The sequence below is a fragment of the Oncorhynchus keta genome, chromosome 20, assembly GCF_023373465.1.
Source record: "Oncorhynchus keta strain PuntledgeMale-10-30-2019 chromosome 20, Oket_V2, whole genome shotgun sequence".
NCBI lineage: Eukaryota > Metazoa > Chordata > Actinopteri > Salmoniformes > Salmonidae > Oncorhynchus > Oncorhynchus keta.
The window spans coordinates 11442429-11458349 of NC_068440.1; the positions used below are offsets into that span (position 1 = coordinate 11442429).

General features: G+C 42.4%; 1 protein-coding gene across 2 annotated transcripts; it reads right to left on the reverse strand.

Annotated features, from left to right (window-relative positions):
- Window positions 1-2197: 2197 nt before the first annotated feature.
- On the reverse strand, window positions 2198-13593 carry LOC118399393 (alpha-2,8-sialyltransferase 8F-like). 2 transcript variants are annotated; one of them, XM_035795446.2, is made up of 9 exons: window positions 13336-13590; window positions 6630-6713; window positions 6348-6434; window positions 6120-6264; window positions 5907-6019; window positions 5527-5613; window positions 3714-3831; window positions 2991-3155; window positions 2198-2924 (listed from the first exon to the last, which is right to left on the reverse strand). In XM_035795446.2, the coding sequence occupies exons 1-9, from the start codon at window positions 13416-13418 to the stop codon at window positions 2730-2732; spliced, it is 1077 nt and encodes a 358-aa protein (XP_035651339.1). In that variant the 5' UTR covers window positions 13419-13590; the 3' UTR covers window positions 2198-2729. The 2 variants fall into 2 exon arrangements, with proteins under 2 accessions (XP_035651339.1, XP_035651340.1); XM_035795447.2 differs by lacking the exon at window positions 6630-6713 and having other exon boundaries at window positions 13336-13593.
- Between the last annotated feature and the right edge of the window lie 2328 nt (window positions 13594-15921).

Genomic DNA, 15921 nt, shown 5'->3' on the forward strand with positions numbered 1-15921 from the left:
CTCCGGAACAGCTATTCTGGCACTTTGGTCTTCACGGCTGCAGCGCACCCTGAGGTTGAAGTTGCCCGAGTAGGTTTAGATCACAGGCACCTGTACGAGGAGGTCAGAAAGGCGGGGAGTCCGGCGCCTGTAGTGGGCATCTCGGAAGTGGTCTGGGAGGGAGAGCAGGCGCGGGGTCTGGACAACAGGCTCAAGGACCTGAATTGGTTGAGCCTCCGCTTGGTCGTTCCATCTTGTACCGGTATAGTTTGGTGCAATCCCCCACCTGTCCAAGATCCTCTTGTGAGACTGTGTGCCATGTCTTTTGGGACTGTGCCTTTGCCGGAGTAGTATGGGCAGGGCAGGTGTTGTTAGGTTTGGTAAAGGGGGATTTTGTATTGACGTGGGCCAGGTTAGAGAGGGGTGTAGGGAGAGCGAGAGGGACGGATAGGGACAGGTTTCTGCTCTGGCTTATCATGAGTCTCTTTAAACGGGGGCTGTGGGAAGCAAGGCAGAACATGGTGAAGACCGGGAGTGATTTGGGGGTGGAAGGGATAGTGAGGAGGGTAAAAGGAGATTTGAGGGAGAGGATGAAGAGGAAGTGGGGGCAGCATGCTGCTCGGGAGAGGTGGAGGGGGTGGGGGGTTTAGGGCTGGGTGTCATTTAGATTTGTAAGGGGATAGATTAGGGACGGGGAGATAGGAAAGGTATTTTGTAGGGTGACAATGCAAGGTTTTGTTTGGGGTTTATGTTTAGTTTAATTAAAATTCCAGTATGTATGTAAATTATGAGTTGTAAAGAATGAAATTGAAGATAATGCTTTTTTATTAAAAAAAAATAAAAAATTCATCATTATTAAACATGTATCAAAATTCGCTGCATTTTGGTCCGACTCTCCTTCGACGGAAGAAAACTGTAACATACTCTGTAAAACGATATCAATAAAAATAAAGTTACATGTTTCGATAGTCTTCCCTTATAAACAAATATAGCATTAAATATTCTTTATTTAACATGTAATCTGCGATACAACTTTCTCAGTGTTTATTTACTGAGAAACAGGAGCTACGGGTAGGTGTTAGGTGACGTAAAGCACCCAAATGAAATAAAATACATTTAATGAAATCACTACCTTATCCAGTTGCTTTTAACATCAAACAGGCAGTACTAATAGTTCCACAATTGAAAATCATAGCAAAACAGTTAGAATATTCCTTTTCGCTGGCTTGGGCCACTGACATTAACCTGAACCTGGATGTTCTGTTCTGCGTTGTGTACTATTGCTAGAATTTAAAGTTTGATAGAATAACCATTTTAACTCTCCTACATATTTGTGCATATGCCAGGGTGGGTTGTAGGTTGATTCTGGTGAGATTGGATAGTGTGCTCTGCAGCACACTGGTCAGCTGTGCTCTGTATGATTTGATTACTGCCAGCCTTGATTAGACTGTGCCAGGCAATCAAAACTCATCCCTGATGTAAATTGTGACGACCTCAGTTGCCCAAATCTCTGGAATATACTGACTTTATGACCAAAATGATCCTACTTACACTTTTTATTCAATTTTGTCTCTGGAATTAAATGTTTGAACTATATTTATGCCACATAGGCCATTTTAAACCAGTTAACTTTTGTGTTCAGTTGCTCTTTTAAAATCAGTACTACAGGTGTACTATCTGAGGCAGGCAGTAGACTCTACAGTCTTATGGGTGTGTTTGTAAATTCACTCGAGTGCCAGAGTGGCTCAGAGTGCACTCCGGGTGTTCATAAATTCAGTATTGTCGGTTTGTAAATTCAGAGCGTTTCACTCTCGGGGCATTCAGAGCGCATACTGGACACTCTGGCTGAGGGTTGATCCAAATGTTCTGACCTCACAGTGGTCAAGCACCCAAGTTAACTGGCTAAAGATATCCAACTTGCCAGCTGCTTCCAGACTCAAATGAGAGAAGAACTCACTCTGACCATTTTACTTGCAGTAACAGAGCTGGTGGCTGTTATCATGTTATCCAGAGCATTGGTGACTGTACCTGTGCTGCTGGCAACAATTGAATTGAGTATTTTTTTGGGGGCAGACGTTTAGTGACACCGGTCATATTCAAAGGGTGTTGCGCGTTTGTTAACGAACGCACCCTAAGATTCAGTCCCAAATGGCACCTTTTTGATATAGTGCACTGTGTAATGAATAGAGTGCTATGTTGGACCCACAAACAAAACACCTTGTCACTCTCTCCTCATCTCTTTATTCTGACATTTATCTGGAAACACAAAACAAACTGGTAAAGGAACAACATTGACCAGTCATGATTTAGGTCAGGTTCCAAACTATTTGGTATTTTTAGTTCTAAAACAGTTAAGTCAGCATTTCCCAAACTCAGTCTTGGGTATCTCATGAGGTGCACAGCTGATTAAAATAATCAAAGCTTGATGATGAGTTGATTATTTTTTTGAATCAGCTGTGTAGTGCCAGGGCAAAAAACAAAATGTGCACCCCTTGAGGTCCCCAGGGCCAAGTTTGGGTAATGCTGAATTAGGTTGTGTTCTAAACTGTTAGCTCTATTAAGTTGTGGTCCAAATTCAATCTCAAATCGTGTTCACAGTATTGTCTCACCACAGAGACTGAGGGATCAGGGTGTGAATACAAGTTAGTGTGGTAGCCTTCTGTTGCCTAGCCCTGCACAAGGGGCTATCAACAGGGATGTAGCTGTAGCGCCCCCTGGTTGTGGAATTGTAGTAACTAAGGTTGTATAGGTTAGGGTGTAGGGGTCAGTGTACAGGGTCCAACATGTAGCTGTAGCGCCCCCTGGCTGTGGAGTTGTAGTAACAGCAGGAACTCTTCAGGCATTGCGTGCATTTTGCGGTTCGGACCCACGTTGTCATAGTAATGATGGGGCAAAGAATTGTGGGATAGATCCAGAGGGAAGGGCCAGAAGCCGTACAGATGAACCTGAAAGAAAGAGATAGAAATCACACACGAAGACGAACACACACAACAAACAAAACACACACACACCTGTTCACAGATCTCCAAAGCAGTGCTGGCCAACATCAAACCAGTAGAAAGCCGTCGGGCTCGCTGCCCGCGGTGACGCCAGAACCTGCCCAGCTCAAACAGGTAGTCTGGGTGGAAGAACACCACTTCTTGTTGGGGGCGGGCCTTACGGAGGGCATGGTACACCTGGTACGGAACAGACTGATTAATGACATCATCACCATTTACACTCCTCCCCCAGACCCCTTCCTTCCCCAGCCCTCCTCTCCCCCAGGATCAAAATGTGTTATCAATTTTGTCATTCTTAAAAATGCTACCAAGCCCAGCCCGTGGACTACTTATTGATGAAAAAAAAAATAGTTACCAGGGCTTTACCTAGTCTAATCTGGGACCAGTGGGAAGGGCTATAGGAGGATGGGCTCATTGTAATGGCATAAGTGGAACAGTATCAAACATATGGAAACCACGTTTGACTTCGTTCCATGTATTCCTTACAAATGAATAATGAGCCTGTCCTCCTACAGCTAACCCCACCAGCCTCCACTGTCTGGGACTAAAAACAAGGCACTGATGCAGCTTCGACCAGAAATGACTTTTCGTAGCAGGTTAGGAACACATTTTCTCTAACCATAACCCCTTTCCTAACCTTAACCTAATTCTCCCAACCTGCTTCTCCCAACCTGCTACGGGAAAAAAAAAATCCCTTCCAGTCGTAGTTGTATTCATTTCATAGTAGCAGCGCACCTTGAAGCAGGGGGCTGTCCCAGAGGCAGACGAGAAGGCGGGGAGAAGCAGATGGGCGTGACCATAGAATGACAGGACTTCTGCCAGGTGTCCAGGGTTCTGCTGGAGGTCAGTGTACCTGAGGACAGGGGAGGGGAGGAGACAGGTGAGGGAGGAGAGGAGTTAGCAGACAGGAGGCAGGTGAGAGGCAGGGTTGATGTTAGTGGCAGTTGGACAAATGTCTAGAATCGACTTGATGTCAAGAATTTATTTGAGTTTGTGAAATCATGTTGGACAGGTGTGAGGCAGAGACAGGTGAGTATTGATCATGTATATTGATTGTGAATATTGACAATATATAGGTTGTTGTCAATAAAATGTTGCAATACGGTGCAGAGTGTTCGATTTGGCTGCTGGGGGGGCAAGGAGACCCCAGCTCCGCTAAAACCATTGATGTGCCATTTATAAGGGATTGTTAATTATATTTTTTAACTACACTGTATTTGGTTTTAATATAATCAAATCACTAAATATGAAATAATCAGAACTATCAGAGTTATACAGCAAGTAACTGCATGCTTTTTATGATCAGTAAACATCAATTGATCATGTATTTTCAGATGTGAGGGTAGCCTATCCATTTGGCATGTAGCTTGCTAGCTAAGCAAACAACATGTCATTTAGCTTGCTTCATCAGATATTAGGCTTTTGGAAAGAGCATGACATTGGCAAGTCCTATTCCTGGTAAAGTTGTCAGTCGGACTACTGTCATCACCACTATAGATGGCATAACAAGTACAGCCATCTAGTTTATCCCCTGAAATGTGGCTTGTTAACTAGCCATATTGAGGTGATCTGTTATTAGCTATCTAGCCAATTTGACATGGTCCATCAATCAATGTAGTCTATCATGTCTGTCAGCAGCAGTGATTAAACACTTAAAATGTTGAAAAGGAGATAGCTAACTTTGGTAGGTAGGCCTACGTTGGTTGGAGAAAAAAGTACATTAAGTCTACTACTACCACCACCACTATGTTTAGCCAACTGTACAACATTTTTACCGGTAGCGTGCAAAGTAAACATTATCGGCTGATGGCACATTTGCCAATGTACTCTTCTACTGCTCGACAGGCAGAGCCCACGAAAGGATGGGAAATTAACCTAAACCACTCACACTTGTCAGGTATATTTCAATTTAATTTGATTCCAAATAAACATTTATTGGTCGCGTACACATTTTAATTATGTTTCTAGCTACAACATTCAAATTCAGAAAGAAATTATTAATTGACCACAAAATGGCCATCTCAAGTCTTCACACTTGAACCCCATTTAAAACCTGTGGTTTGATTTGAAGAGCAGACAAAGGATATTAAGGATCTGGAAAGATTCTGTATGGAGAAATAGTCTATAGAGGAATGTCATTATCCTCACAAGGGGGGGGCTGCTGGAGTACTGTAAACAATCATTTTGACCCCTATCTTTCCGATTGTTTTATATGACTTGAGAGGCATTAGAAGACAAAAAGGGTCAATCAAATGCATTTGGTGTGTATTCAGAGTGGTCTCTGACTTGTGGTCAGACTCGCTCAAGTGAAACAAACTTAAACTTGCAGTTGTTTTTCAATGCCGAATTGAATGTCATTGAGAAAACAGGAAGTTGTCATAATGTATTTTTTTCTCAAACATCCTTTCTGAATTTAAAAGTAATCCAAGAAGTAATCAGCTAATGTATCTGTAATCGGATTACAATATTTTAGCTGGTAATGTAACTGATTACATTTTTTAAATCAGATTACATGTACTACTGTCAACCCTGTTGGTAGTGCATGTACCCTTTAATGATCTGGCTAGGGTTGGCTGTTACGAGGTCTGTTTTCACTCCCACGTCACAACTCTTGTTGATAGGAGCCAGGTTAAACCTATCAACAACAAAAACACCACAAATTAGAAACGCCGGTCACACACGATTATGAATAACATTCACACAATATTAAATCAACATTCACGACATAACAATTAACTGAAAAAAATAATTAACTGAACAAAGATGATATACTCAGAAAGAGGTGCCAGTTTCGATAAGATAAATCAACATTCAAACACATTACATCAACATTATACACTACACAACAGCACTACATTACAATAGTTAACTACCAATAACATATTGATTGATCTATGTTTGCATGATTGATTATGTTGTTGCTGATACCTGATGACATAGTCAGCATTGTCTATTTCCGCTCCACAGCTGCTGTTCTGCAGGATTCCTCCACTTCCCACCACGGCACAACGACTCAACGAACCTTTACTCCAGGGTACGGTCTATACACATACACACACACACAATGCTGGTAAACCACGCTCGTGTGATGACTAACTTTGTCTGAGAACTGAAGACTTGCGCACACACATGCACGCACACCTGAGGCAGCATCTCCCATAGTGCTTGATCCACCTTTCTCTTCTTCCACCTGTGTATCTCGTAGGACAGACTCTGGTTCAGATTGGTGTTCTGTCTGGTCACCATCAACCTATCAGACGCATTACAGCATGACCACAACTCTGTCCTGGGGGGGGGGGGCAACAAACAGGACAGAACGTTTGTTGCAGAAGATCACAAGACTGAGCAAAGTGTGTGTGTGTGTCTCACCTGTATAGTTCTCTGTGTGTGAGGTTGAGTCTCCAAGGACAGTCCATCATCTCTCTCACATCCTGAGAGAACAGGGCAATGTCCACTCTGAGACACACAAACACACAGAGGAGAACTTGTTGGATCAGGCTGGAAGTTGGATTGTCATGTTGATCTGATCTATACTAGTACATATAGAATGATCATGAAACATAGGAAGAACAAGCTTCCACTCACTGACCCCAGGAAGATTAGGTGACAGCATGGTGTCAGCTAATCATTCAAATTCAAAACGCCACCTACTTTTTTATAGTACTCATGGTCACCAGTCTCTTTCTCAGTCTCCTACACTGCAACCCCTTCTGAACAGAGTCCAGGAACCCATCTCTGCAACATGCAAGCGAACAGAGGAGAACAGTTGTTGGTAAAGCCAATCAAAAACAACAGTAAACCCGTCATCCCCCACAGCACCACCTTCCTTGGGCAAAATAAAACTATACTGATAGTAAAAAAAAAAAAAAAGCCCATTATAGCACCATGAATGTTCTTGTATATGTTGAGTTTTGACAGTGTTTGCAAAATGTGTACCAAATTTGTTACAGTATTAATATCTGGGATGGATTTATATGCATTTGTGCCAGACCTTGCCCACATAATTGTTTTTTGGTCAATAGCAGCCATGTTGTTTTAGTTACTAGTCTGGAAAATATTGCATTGAGAGACCTTTGTCCATAGATGCCACATCAAGTTTCATGCAGAATCGGTCATTCGGTGCCAGATGAGTAGTGTTTTGTGTTTTCACAAAATTAAAAATGGCGGAAAATCTACCAAGGCAGACCTTGTGTCTGGCGCAAATTTGTTCCTTGTGAGGAGAAAGATTTACGTACCGAATTTCATGACTTTGGGTCAAACGGAGTGAGGCGTTTGACCTTTAAAGTCAGCATTTCCAATTGCTTGTTATAGCACCAACATCTGTATTGTATTTGAATTATTAGTGCCTTTATAGTCCAATCGGACAGCAACAAAATGTTCTGTAAACACCAGCCAGAGAGGCTTGCAAATAAAAAAAGGTAATGACTTTGTCATCTGATTTCCAGAAGGTCATCAATACAATGTAACAGTGAATAATCTTTGTCCTCGGTCTTTGTACATCCAGTCTGGCATCAATCCTATCAACAATATAAGATTAATCTATAAAATTCAGCTTCAAGTCGTGACCATACACCCGTACTTAGAGTGTCACAAACAGAATATGGGAAACAGAAGGATGTGTTTTACAGACACTCCAAATATACTAAGCATTGTGTTGATCACTTATCTAAAATCACTCTTTAATCTTGCCATTAGACACAGGGTGTTTCTCAATATGCATACTACCGTGCACAGAGTACCTCACCTCCCCATTCACTGAACCTTCTTCCAGTCAAGACAATGGCAACAATAGATTAAACAATATATACAAAATGCAAATGTTTTACTTCATAATTATCAGCTAGATATGTGAATTGTAATAATCTAGCTAGCCAGCTAGTTAAACAGGCATGAATGACCTAAAACTAAATGTTATGCAAGGTAGATATACATTTTGTGGGTAGCTAGCCCTATTAACTTACTATAGACTTAACCATCTTCCAGCCAGGAAAACAATGGCAATAGAGAAGAAACAAGCTATACACAAAGCAACAGTTTTACTTCATAATTATCAGCTAGCTATATGTGAATTGTAATAATGAAGCTAACCAGAGTTTAACAGGCAAAAATGACTTAAAACTAACATGCAAGATAGATGTAAATTCTTTGTAGGTAGCTAGCTAACAGTACTTCGTGGCAATCTGGCTAGCTAACAATACTAGTAGCTAGCCCTATTTACTTATTATGGGCTTGCGATCTATGATACGTACAGTAGGCAGGTAAACATGCCAAAAATTAAACACAGCATGTATTTATTAATGTTTCAAGATAAAATATTGTAAGTCAACATTTAATTCTGAATTCTGAGTGTATTTTCTCTCGCTTAGGCTGAAATAATGGCCGCCATTGATCTAAAGAAATGTTGAGTAATTTTTAAGTGGTTGGTTCTGTCATATTTCTTTGCGTACTTTTACGTTGAAGATTGAATCGATGCATGCTTCAAATATGTACAAATGGTGTACGCATTCGAGAATTCCCCTCCGCTCCTCATACTCTGATTTGGACTAATACTCCAACCCTCCCGTGCTCAATGTACAGTAGTATGCATTTTGCGAATCACCCACGGTAATGAAGCTGGTTGATGCTTCTCACATTAAAAAAAATATTTAAAATATGACTGGAACAGCATTTACTCCAAAATATGAATTTTATTTTCTATAAATATAATAAATACAGACTTCAAAACAGGTAGAGTTCAAATGTCTAAAACAAGGATAAAAGGTCAAATGGAGAGGAGGTATAAAAGATGCAAAACCTCCAGACATCATATCCTTGCCTAAAAACTGAACCATGGGAACCCAGCAAACAACAAATGTTCCCATAACTTTAGAGAACGTTCACTTAAGAGTCATTAGGTCATTTTCTAAGGTTTTCATAGGAATATACCAGTGATGTGCAAGGACTGTTTCTAAAAGATCATTCCCTTAATGTCAAACAGAAATGACCTCAGAATAAGATATTGTCCTAGACACGTTTCATGGGAACATTGGTGGAAAAAAGTACTAAATTGTCATACTTGAGTAAATGTAAAAGATACCTTCCTAGAAAATGACTAAACTGAAAGTCACCTATTAAAATACTGCTTTACAGAAAGTTGAGAAGTATCTGGTTTTAAATGTACTCAAGTACAGTGGTGGAAAAAGTACTCAATTGACCCTTCGCTAAGTCCCAGTTTGAGACAACCAATCGCATAGCTCCAATGGATAGCATCCAGTTTCATTTCAAAGAGGTCAGATTTTCTCCATGCAACCCTTATTACAAATAACGTTCACTCCCTAATTTCAGTCAGGGTCTGCAGTATATCACAGAGCAAATATGGATAATTGTTACTTCTTCCAAAAGAAAGGCAAAAAAAAGCTAGCAGGTTGAGCATGAGCAGGCAACAATGAATGAGGTGGAGTAGGCAGAACAAAAAGAATATCTAAATGCAGCGGAAGCGTTAGTCACAGGTTAGCGGAGGGTTGGTGGCAGCCATCTAGCTCATCTCCCTCAGTATAAGGGTTGGCTAATGCTAATAAGCTAAGCTAGCATTAGCTCTCGGCATCCTTAAGCTATTGGTTATCAGTCAGAGCTATTAAGCAGTATATGTAGTGAGTGGGCAAGCTAAGGATGTTATGAAAATGATATGATATTAAGAAAAGTGTATTTGATGCGTTTGGTTTCTGTAGCTAGATTGGCTGGCTAGCCACTTCAGTAGCTACTGTCTGGCTAGAGATGTAAGGTTCTGACTGAAGCACATATCTTCTGACTGACAGTGCCCCCCTGTGGAAGGAAACTGAACTTTACTACAACTTGATATTTAACCATGTTTAGAAATGCGCAATGCTGAGGTGGTAGAACTGACTAAATGAAATTAATCAGAGAGGGCTTATAACCTATTCCATTCTACAGGTAAACTTGCTCATTTCATTATTGTATAGGCCATGTAACTATAACAAATAAATAAACACAGCTCATTATTGAATCTGTGAAATTATTTAAGCTTTTTTGTATTCACTTATTTTATTTAACTAGGCAAGTCAGTTAAGAACAAATTCTTATATACAATGACGGCCAACCAAAAGGCCTCCTGCAGAGACGGGGGCCTGAGATAAATGTTTTAAAATAAATACAATATAAATATAGGACATGACACACATTACAAGAAAAGAGACAACACTACATAAGAGACCATAGAGAACATAGCAAAGCAGCAACATGACACAACATGATACACTTAGCGACTTACTTGTTCTATTGTATAATTTGAGAGGTTAACCTGCAAGTAAGCATTTTGTTGCACTGTGTACTCTATGTATATCATGTGTATATGAAAAAATAAATGTATTATAAGTGGAGGGGGAGGGCAGCCAGACAGGTGGAAGCTAGCCAGAAAAGGCATTAAAAGGTTGGATGGAAATCGGATTACTGAGGTCTTATTCCATTCTACAGGTCATATGTGTTGGCTCATGTCTCTTTATATTCATTTACATTTAAGTCATTTAGCAGACGCTCTTATCCAGAGCGACTTACAAATTGGTTCATATAGCCTAGGGGCTATGTAGCTCCATATCTATCATGTTTGGAGTTGTGTTGCTCTGTTATGCAGACATCTGAGTTTCTTGCCCTGGTTGTGTCAGTAAACAGTATTTTTTAAAGAGCAATTGCCCCTAAAAAAAACAACTTCCCATTTAGAAAACACCCTGTGGCATTGACATGAGTCCGGAACATTTATTCTACTGTCAAAATTTACTACAAAAGGATCATTTGTCATAAGGTCAGTCTCGTCAAAAACGGAGTTGTGAGACTTGTGGTTGTGATTACATCACAACATAAATGAAGTTGGGTTCATTTCAATCCACAGCTGACAGCAAGCAAGATATCATCAATTCAAAATGCAGCTGCACGTGACCCGTTTATAATACATGTGGTAAATTTGGGTTGACTTTGGATATCCCTTTAGGATTAGTTAAGGACCTTCAGTAAATTAAACAATGTACGGGACAATATGTTCAAATTCCATTAGCTCCAGATTTCAATGATTTAAAAACCTCAAACCAACTCTAAAATTGTAAAAATTCATATACAAATATTTAAAGCATTTAATGAGAAAACTAAAAGGTGTGCAGCATGAAAATAGTATCTCTTTTACATTGTATAATTTATTGACGACCCCTAACTAGCCCCAGAGATTGACTTTGGATGGCCCATCTCTGGTTGCACACCAGCCGGCTAAAACTTATTGTTAAAATAACTTGGCTAACTCTTCCCACCTGTGAACACACCCACATTAAACCATACCCCGAAAACAATTCACATTTGAATTCAGTCATGGTCGCATTTCTTAATGAAGCAAATCTAAAGCAAGGCCAAAATCAGGAAGTGCAGTCGCCCTTTACCACTAGCTAATGACTTGTTGCACATCTACCTTACAGATGTGCTAAGGAGGAAAGATGAGAACATCAGGAAAGCAGAGTACTTAGAACAGCAGCAGCTAGGGGCAACTGGTAGGGAAGATGATGATTTAGGTCACTCAGACACAGGCCAAAAACAAGTTAAGCTACCCCAGCATTCCCTTGACTGTTTTAGATTGCGAAAGAAACAAACCAGACAAGAAAAGAGAGACAGCCAGCAGCAGAAGAGTAGATGATGGAGAGAGACAGACAAGACAGAGACAGCAACAGAATAGGATGACATGGAGAGACACCAGACAAGAAAAAGAGACCGCAGTAAGCCTGTGAAATGACTAATTAAAACAATTGTTTACTTTTACTACCAGGACAGGACGAGATAGGGGGGGTAGACAAGAGAGATTGCAACAGACAACAGAGAAAGTGATGGAGGCAAAGGAGGGGTGAGCACACAGTATACTGGGGCGTATACTGGGGCGGCAGGGTAGCCTAGTGGTTAGAGCGTTGGACTAGTAACCGGAAGGCAAGTTCAAATCCCAGAGCTGACAAGTTACAAATCTGTTGTTCTGCCCCTGAACTGTTCCTAGGCAGTCATTGAAAATAAGAATTTGTTCTTAAACTGACTTGCCTAGTTAAATAAAGCTAAAAAAATATATTAAAAAAATACTAAGCTTCTCTATGGATTCTAACTACTGCACAATGTGTGTGTGAGCGAGAGAGGAGTGTTTGGGTACTGTTGAATCATTTAGTCAGTTTGCCTCATTGGACAGGTCAGAGTCTGTTTGAAGTTGTTGAGTGGTATGGAGGTTTTTGGCAATACAGTGTAGATTGGAGATCTTCACAGGTCCAAAGAGTTGGACCCGTTTCGAAATGGACCTAGGGCCTTACCCACCCAATTATATCAGCTCTTTTTCAGATCTGATTGATCAAAATAACAAAAAAAGATCAGAATTGGGCTGCCTGTGAATGCAGCCATGAGGTTGTGAGTTGACATCCCTGGTGAGGTCATGCTGAATAATAATGACTGTATAAATTAACATGAACAGTGTAATCATGCATGTCAAATATGTAAGTTGAAAACACTGTGTGTTCCCTAACCTTGCCAACAGACAAAGAGCTGTGAATGGATCAGTGGTTCACCAATTAGGTCCTTGATGGGTTCTGTAACATGTCATAAAAACATTTGAGAGTGGTAGAACGTTTCTTCAGGACCATCAGGTGACATTGACAACTGATGCACAGAAATTATCCTGCAACGTTCCCATGAAACGTGGCTAGCACATTCATATATTCTGAGAACATGGAAACCATGTTCTGTGTATGTTTGGTGGGACCTCGATGGAATATTCTCCTAACCTTCAGAAAACCAGACACATGAATGTTCTTGCAACGTGTCTAGAACTTTAATATTGGATATTCTGAGAACATGGTAACCACTTTCTGGGTAAGTAATTTTTTACATTAAGGGAATGTTCTCTTAACTAATGGCAAAACATGCTAAATAGGTTCTTACTAAGTTTTTGCTAACATACATATAATTGTCCCCTAACTAATGGAAAACTGATCACTCAAACTTCAAGGGACCATTACAGTTAACAAACGTTCTCCCTAGAATTGTTAGTTGTGAAGATCTAATTGCACTCGTCTCTTCCTCAAAACCCATTGGATAAGTAAGCCAGAGGTTCCTGCCCCCCGACCTGCTCTTCCAATGGGTTTTGAGATGGAGAAGAGGACACGAGAAGTATGCAATTGAGCTCTTCCCCCTGTGCCTCTCCCACACCCTTAAAATCACCTGCACACAATTAGCAGGCCAAATTGGTGGGACGGCTGTCAATTATCAATTAAACAATGCCTGTCCAAACGCACAACATTATTAAATTGACTTATTGGGTTGAAACACACTCACATACACAGTATTACAAACATACCTTTGGTGTTGGTAGTAGTCTATGAGCGTAATAGACAGGAGAGTTCCAGAGCAGAGGAGAATGAATAGAACCAGGTAACACATTGTTACAACAAATCACAGACTGAATGACAGCACGACGACTACACTATCTGTCCATCAGGGAAGGGAATAGAGGTGTGTTTGTGGGAAAATCTCAATGGTCCGTGCTATTCAAGGTCCTTGGGATGTCCCTACCCCATTGAAATTTACATTTTAAATGGTAAGGGTTTAGGGTAGGAACAGCCCAAGGATTCCAAATAGTACTAACCAAATCTCAATTGCATACTCCTCGTGTCCTCTCTTTGCCGCCTGTACAAAACCCATTGGATGAGAAAGCCAGAGGTCCCTCCCCTCTGACCATCTCCTCCTATGGATTTTGAGAAGGGGGAGAGAACAGAGGAGTATGCAATTGAGATGTTGTGTGTGTCAGGGTTGGGCTCAATTCGGAATATTGGAATTGACTTCCATTCAACTCGTGTTAAAATTCTAATTGAATAGGCCACACCCCACAAGATGTAGAATTTGAGTTTGAGTGACAGGAAGTGGAATTTAATTGGGTCAAAGAGGAAGAGGCGGAGCGGGAGGGATAACTGGGCCCAACATCTGCCTTCTCCTGCAGGTGGCAGTTGTTCGTTTTTTTCGCTCACCATCCAGGACTTTTTGTATGGAGGCCAATAAGTGTCAAATTTGGTTAACAAAAATATTAATGGTTTATTTGCTACATGTGGCTTACGAACAGAAGTTTCGTAATGCTTTGGTTGTTATGAGTGTACTGATATAAGTAGGAGACTTGACATCCTGGCAACTTTGAGAAAAAACACTTTTTGCACTCTCATTGGCTAGAATGCCCACCTGATCTTGTCTCCTCCCGACAACCTTGCATTTTTGAAGGCATTTAATTTCGTTGTTAGAGTGGCCATTTGAGTATCTGGTCAATATAATGGATATTCTGTGATTCAGTGCAATTCAAATAAATTGCTGTCATAGAACATACTGTAATGACCTGACTAGATCATAAATGAACAATTGTCCAGACAGAGGCTTGAGTTTACGAATTGACGGTTTATTACACCAACTTTACACAGGCTACTGTTTGGGCCGTAGCACACGCCAAATAGATGACAGATAACCCACAAGCCAATCGTGACCTTCTCTTGTGAAACCCAGACGTAAGAGAGAGAGAACAAAGGCTGAACCTGGTCTTAACTTCCAATGCTCCACCCCCCTGCCCAACCCCCCTCCACGCCACTCCGCCAACCACCAGGATGCCCGGCATCAGAACATTCCAGGCATTCCCGTGATTGGCAGATAGCAGGTTGATTGACAGGTCGGACCCCGCAAACACCGGGTACTGGTCAGTACAACACAACCACCTCCTAGCCTAACACATAACACACAGCTGTCTGTGCGGGTCGCTACACAGCCCCCCCCCACCACAAAGTCCCTCGTCCCCGAGGGAACAAACAAAGTCTCTGAAGCGACCCAGAGGTCTCCTTTGCCTGCGTGGCCGTAATGGTCGCAGAGTGCCCCTCTGGGACCCAGGGGATGAAGGCAGGGATATGGGTGACAAGGAAGCGGGAACGGGTAATACAGTCCGTGGCTCTGGGGAACCACGCGGTGACACAGGGGGGGAGACAGGGGGAGTGGGCTGTCTGGAGCCTTGTCTGCGGCACCTGAGGGTGGGTGCCTGGAGAATGTCATTGCCAGAGAGGGGAATTGTGGGGGTTCCTGGGGTTTGGGGAGAAGAGGCCCCTCTGTATGGGGCTAACCTGTCCCGGTGCAGTGCCACCTTTCTCCCCCTGGGAGGAAGCTGCACCCGGTACACAACCTCCCCTACCCTCTCCAGGACACTGCAGGGTCCCACCCAGTGACTGTCCAACTTGGGGCATCTGCCTTTTTTCCTTAGGGGGCTGTAGACCCAGACCAGCTCCCCAGCCACAAAGTGCCTTCCCGGGTGTGCACGTCATAGTTCCTTTTCTGCCTCACACCTGCATTCACCAGCTGCTCTCTGGCGAAGGTGTGGGCTGTCTCCAGGCGGTCCTGGAGTCTCCGGGCATACTCCGGCCCCGGAGGAACATGAGGGCTATCCAGGGGCCGACCAAACGCCATCTCCGCAGGGGTGCGGATCTCTCTCCCCAGCATGAGGAGGGCAGGCGTGCAGGAAGTGGAGTCTTGGACAGCGGAGCGGCATGCCATGAGGACCATAGGCAGGTGCTTGTCCCAGTCACGCTGGTGTTTGGAAGAGACGATGGCCAGCTGCTGTCCAAGCGTTTTGTTGAAGCGCTCCACAAGGCCATCACTTTGAGGATGGAGAGGAGTAGTGCGGGTCTTGTGCATACCCAGCCTCTCACACATGGTGGCGAACACACGGGACTCAAAGTTTCTGCCTTGGTCGCTGTGGATGGACTCTGCAGCTCCAAACCTGCTGAACATCCCCGCTGTCAGGCGTCGACGATGGTCTCTGCCTCCTGGTCAGGCAGAGCATAGGCCTCGGGCCATTTTGTGAAATAGTCCATGGCCGTGAGCACCCAGCGGTTTCCACTGTCTGTGGTGGGGAACGGCCCAA

Excerpts from the sequence above, each read along its gene's own strand:
- LOC118399393 (XM_035795446.2), bottom strand. The coding sequence starts at position 13,418 with ATGTGTTACCTGGTTCTATTCATTCTCCTCTGCTCTGGAACTCTCCTG. Across the intron at positions 3,156-3,713 it reads GGACAGCCCCCTGCTTCAAG|GTGTACCATGCCCTCCGTAA; the intron begins GTGCGCTGCTAC and ends GTTCCGTACCAG. Across the intron at positions 2,925-2,990 it reads CTTTGGAGATCTGTGAACAG|GTTCATCTGTACGGCTTCTG; the intron begins GTGTGTGTGTGT and ends TCTTTCTTTCAG.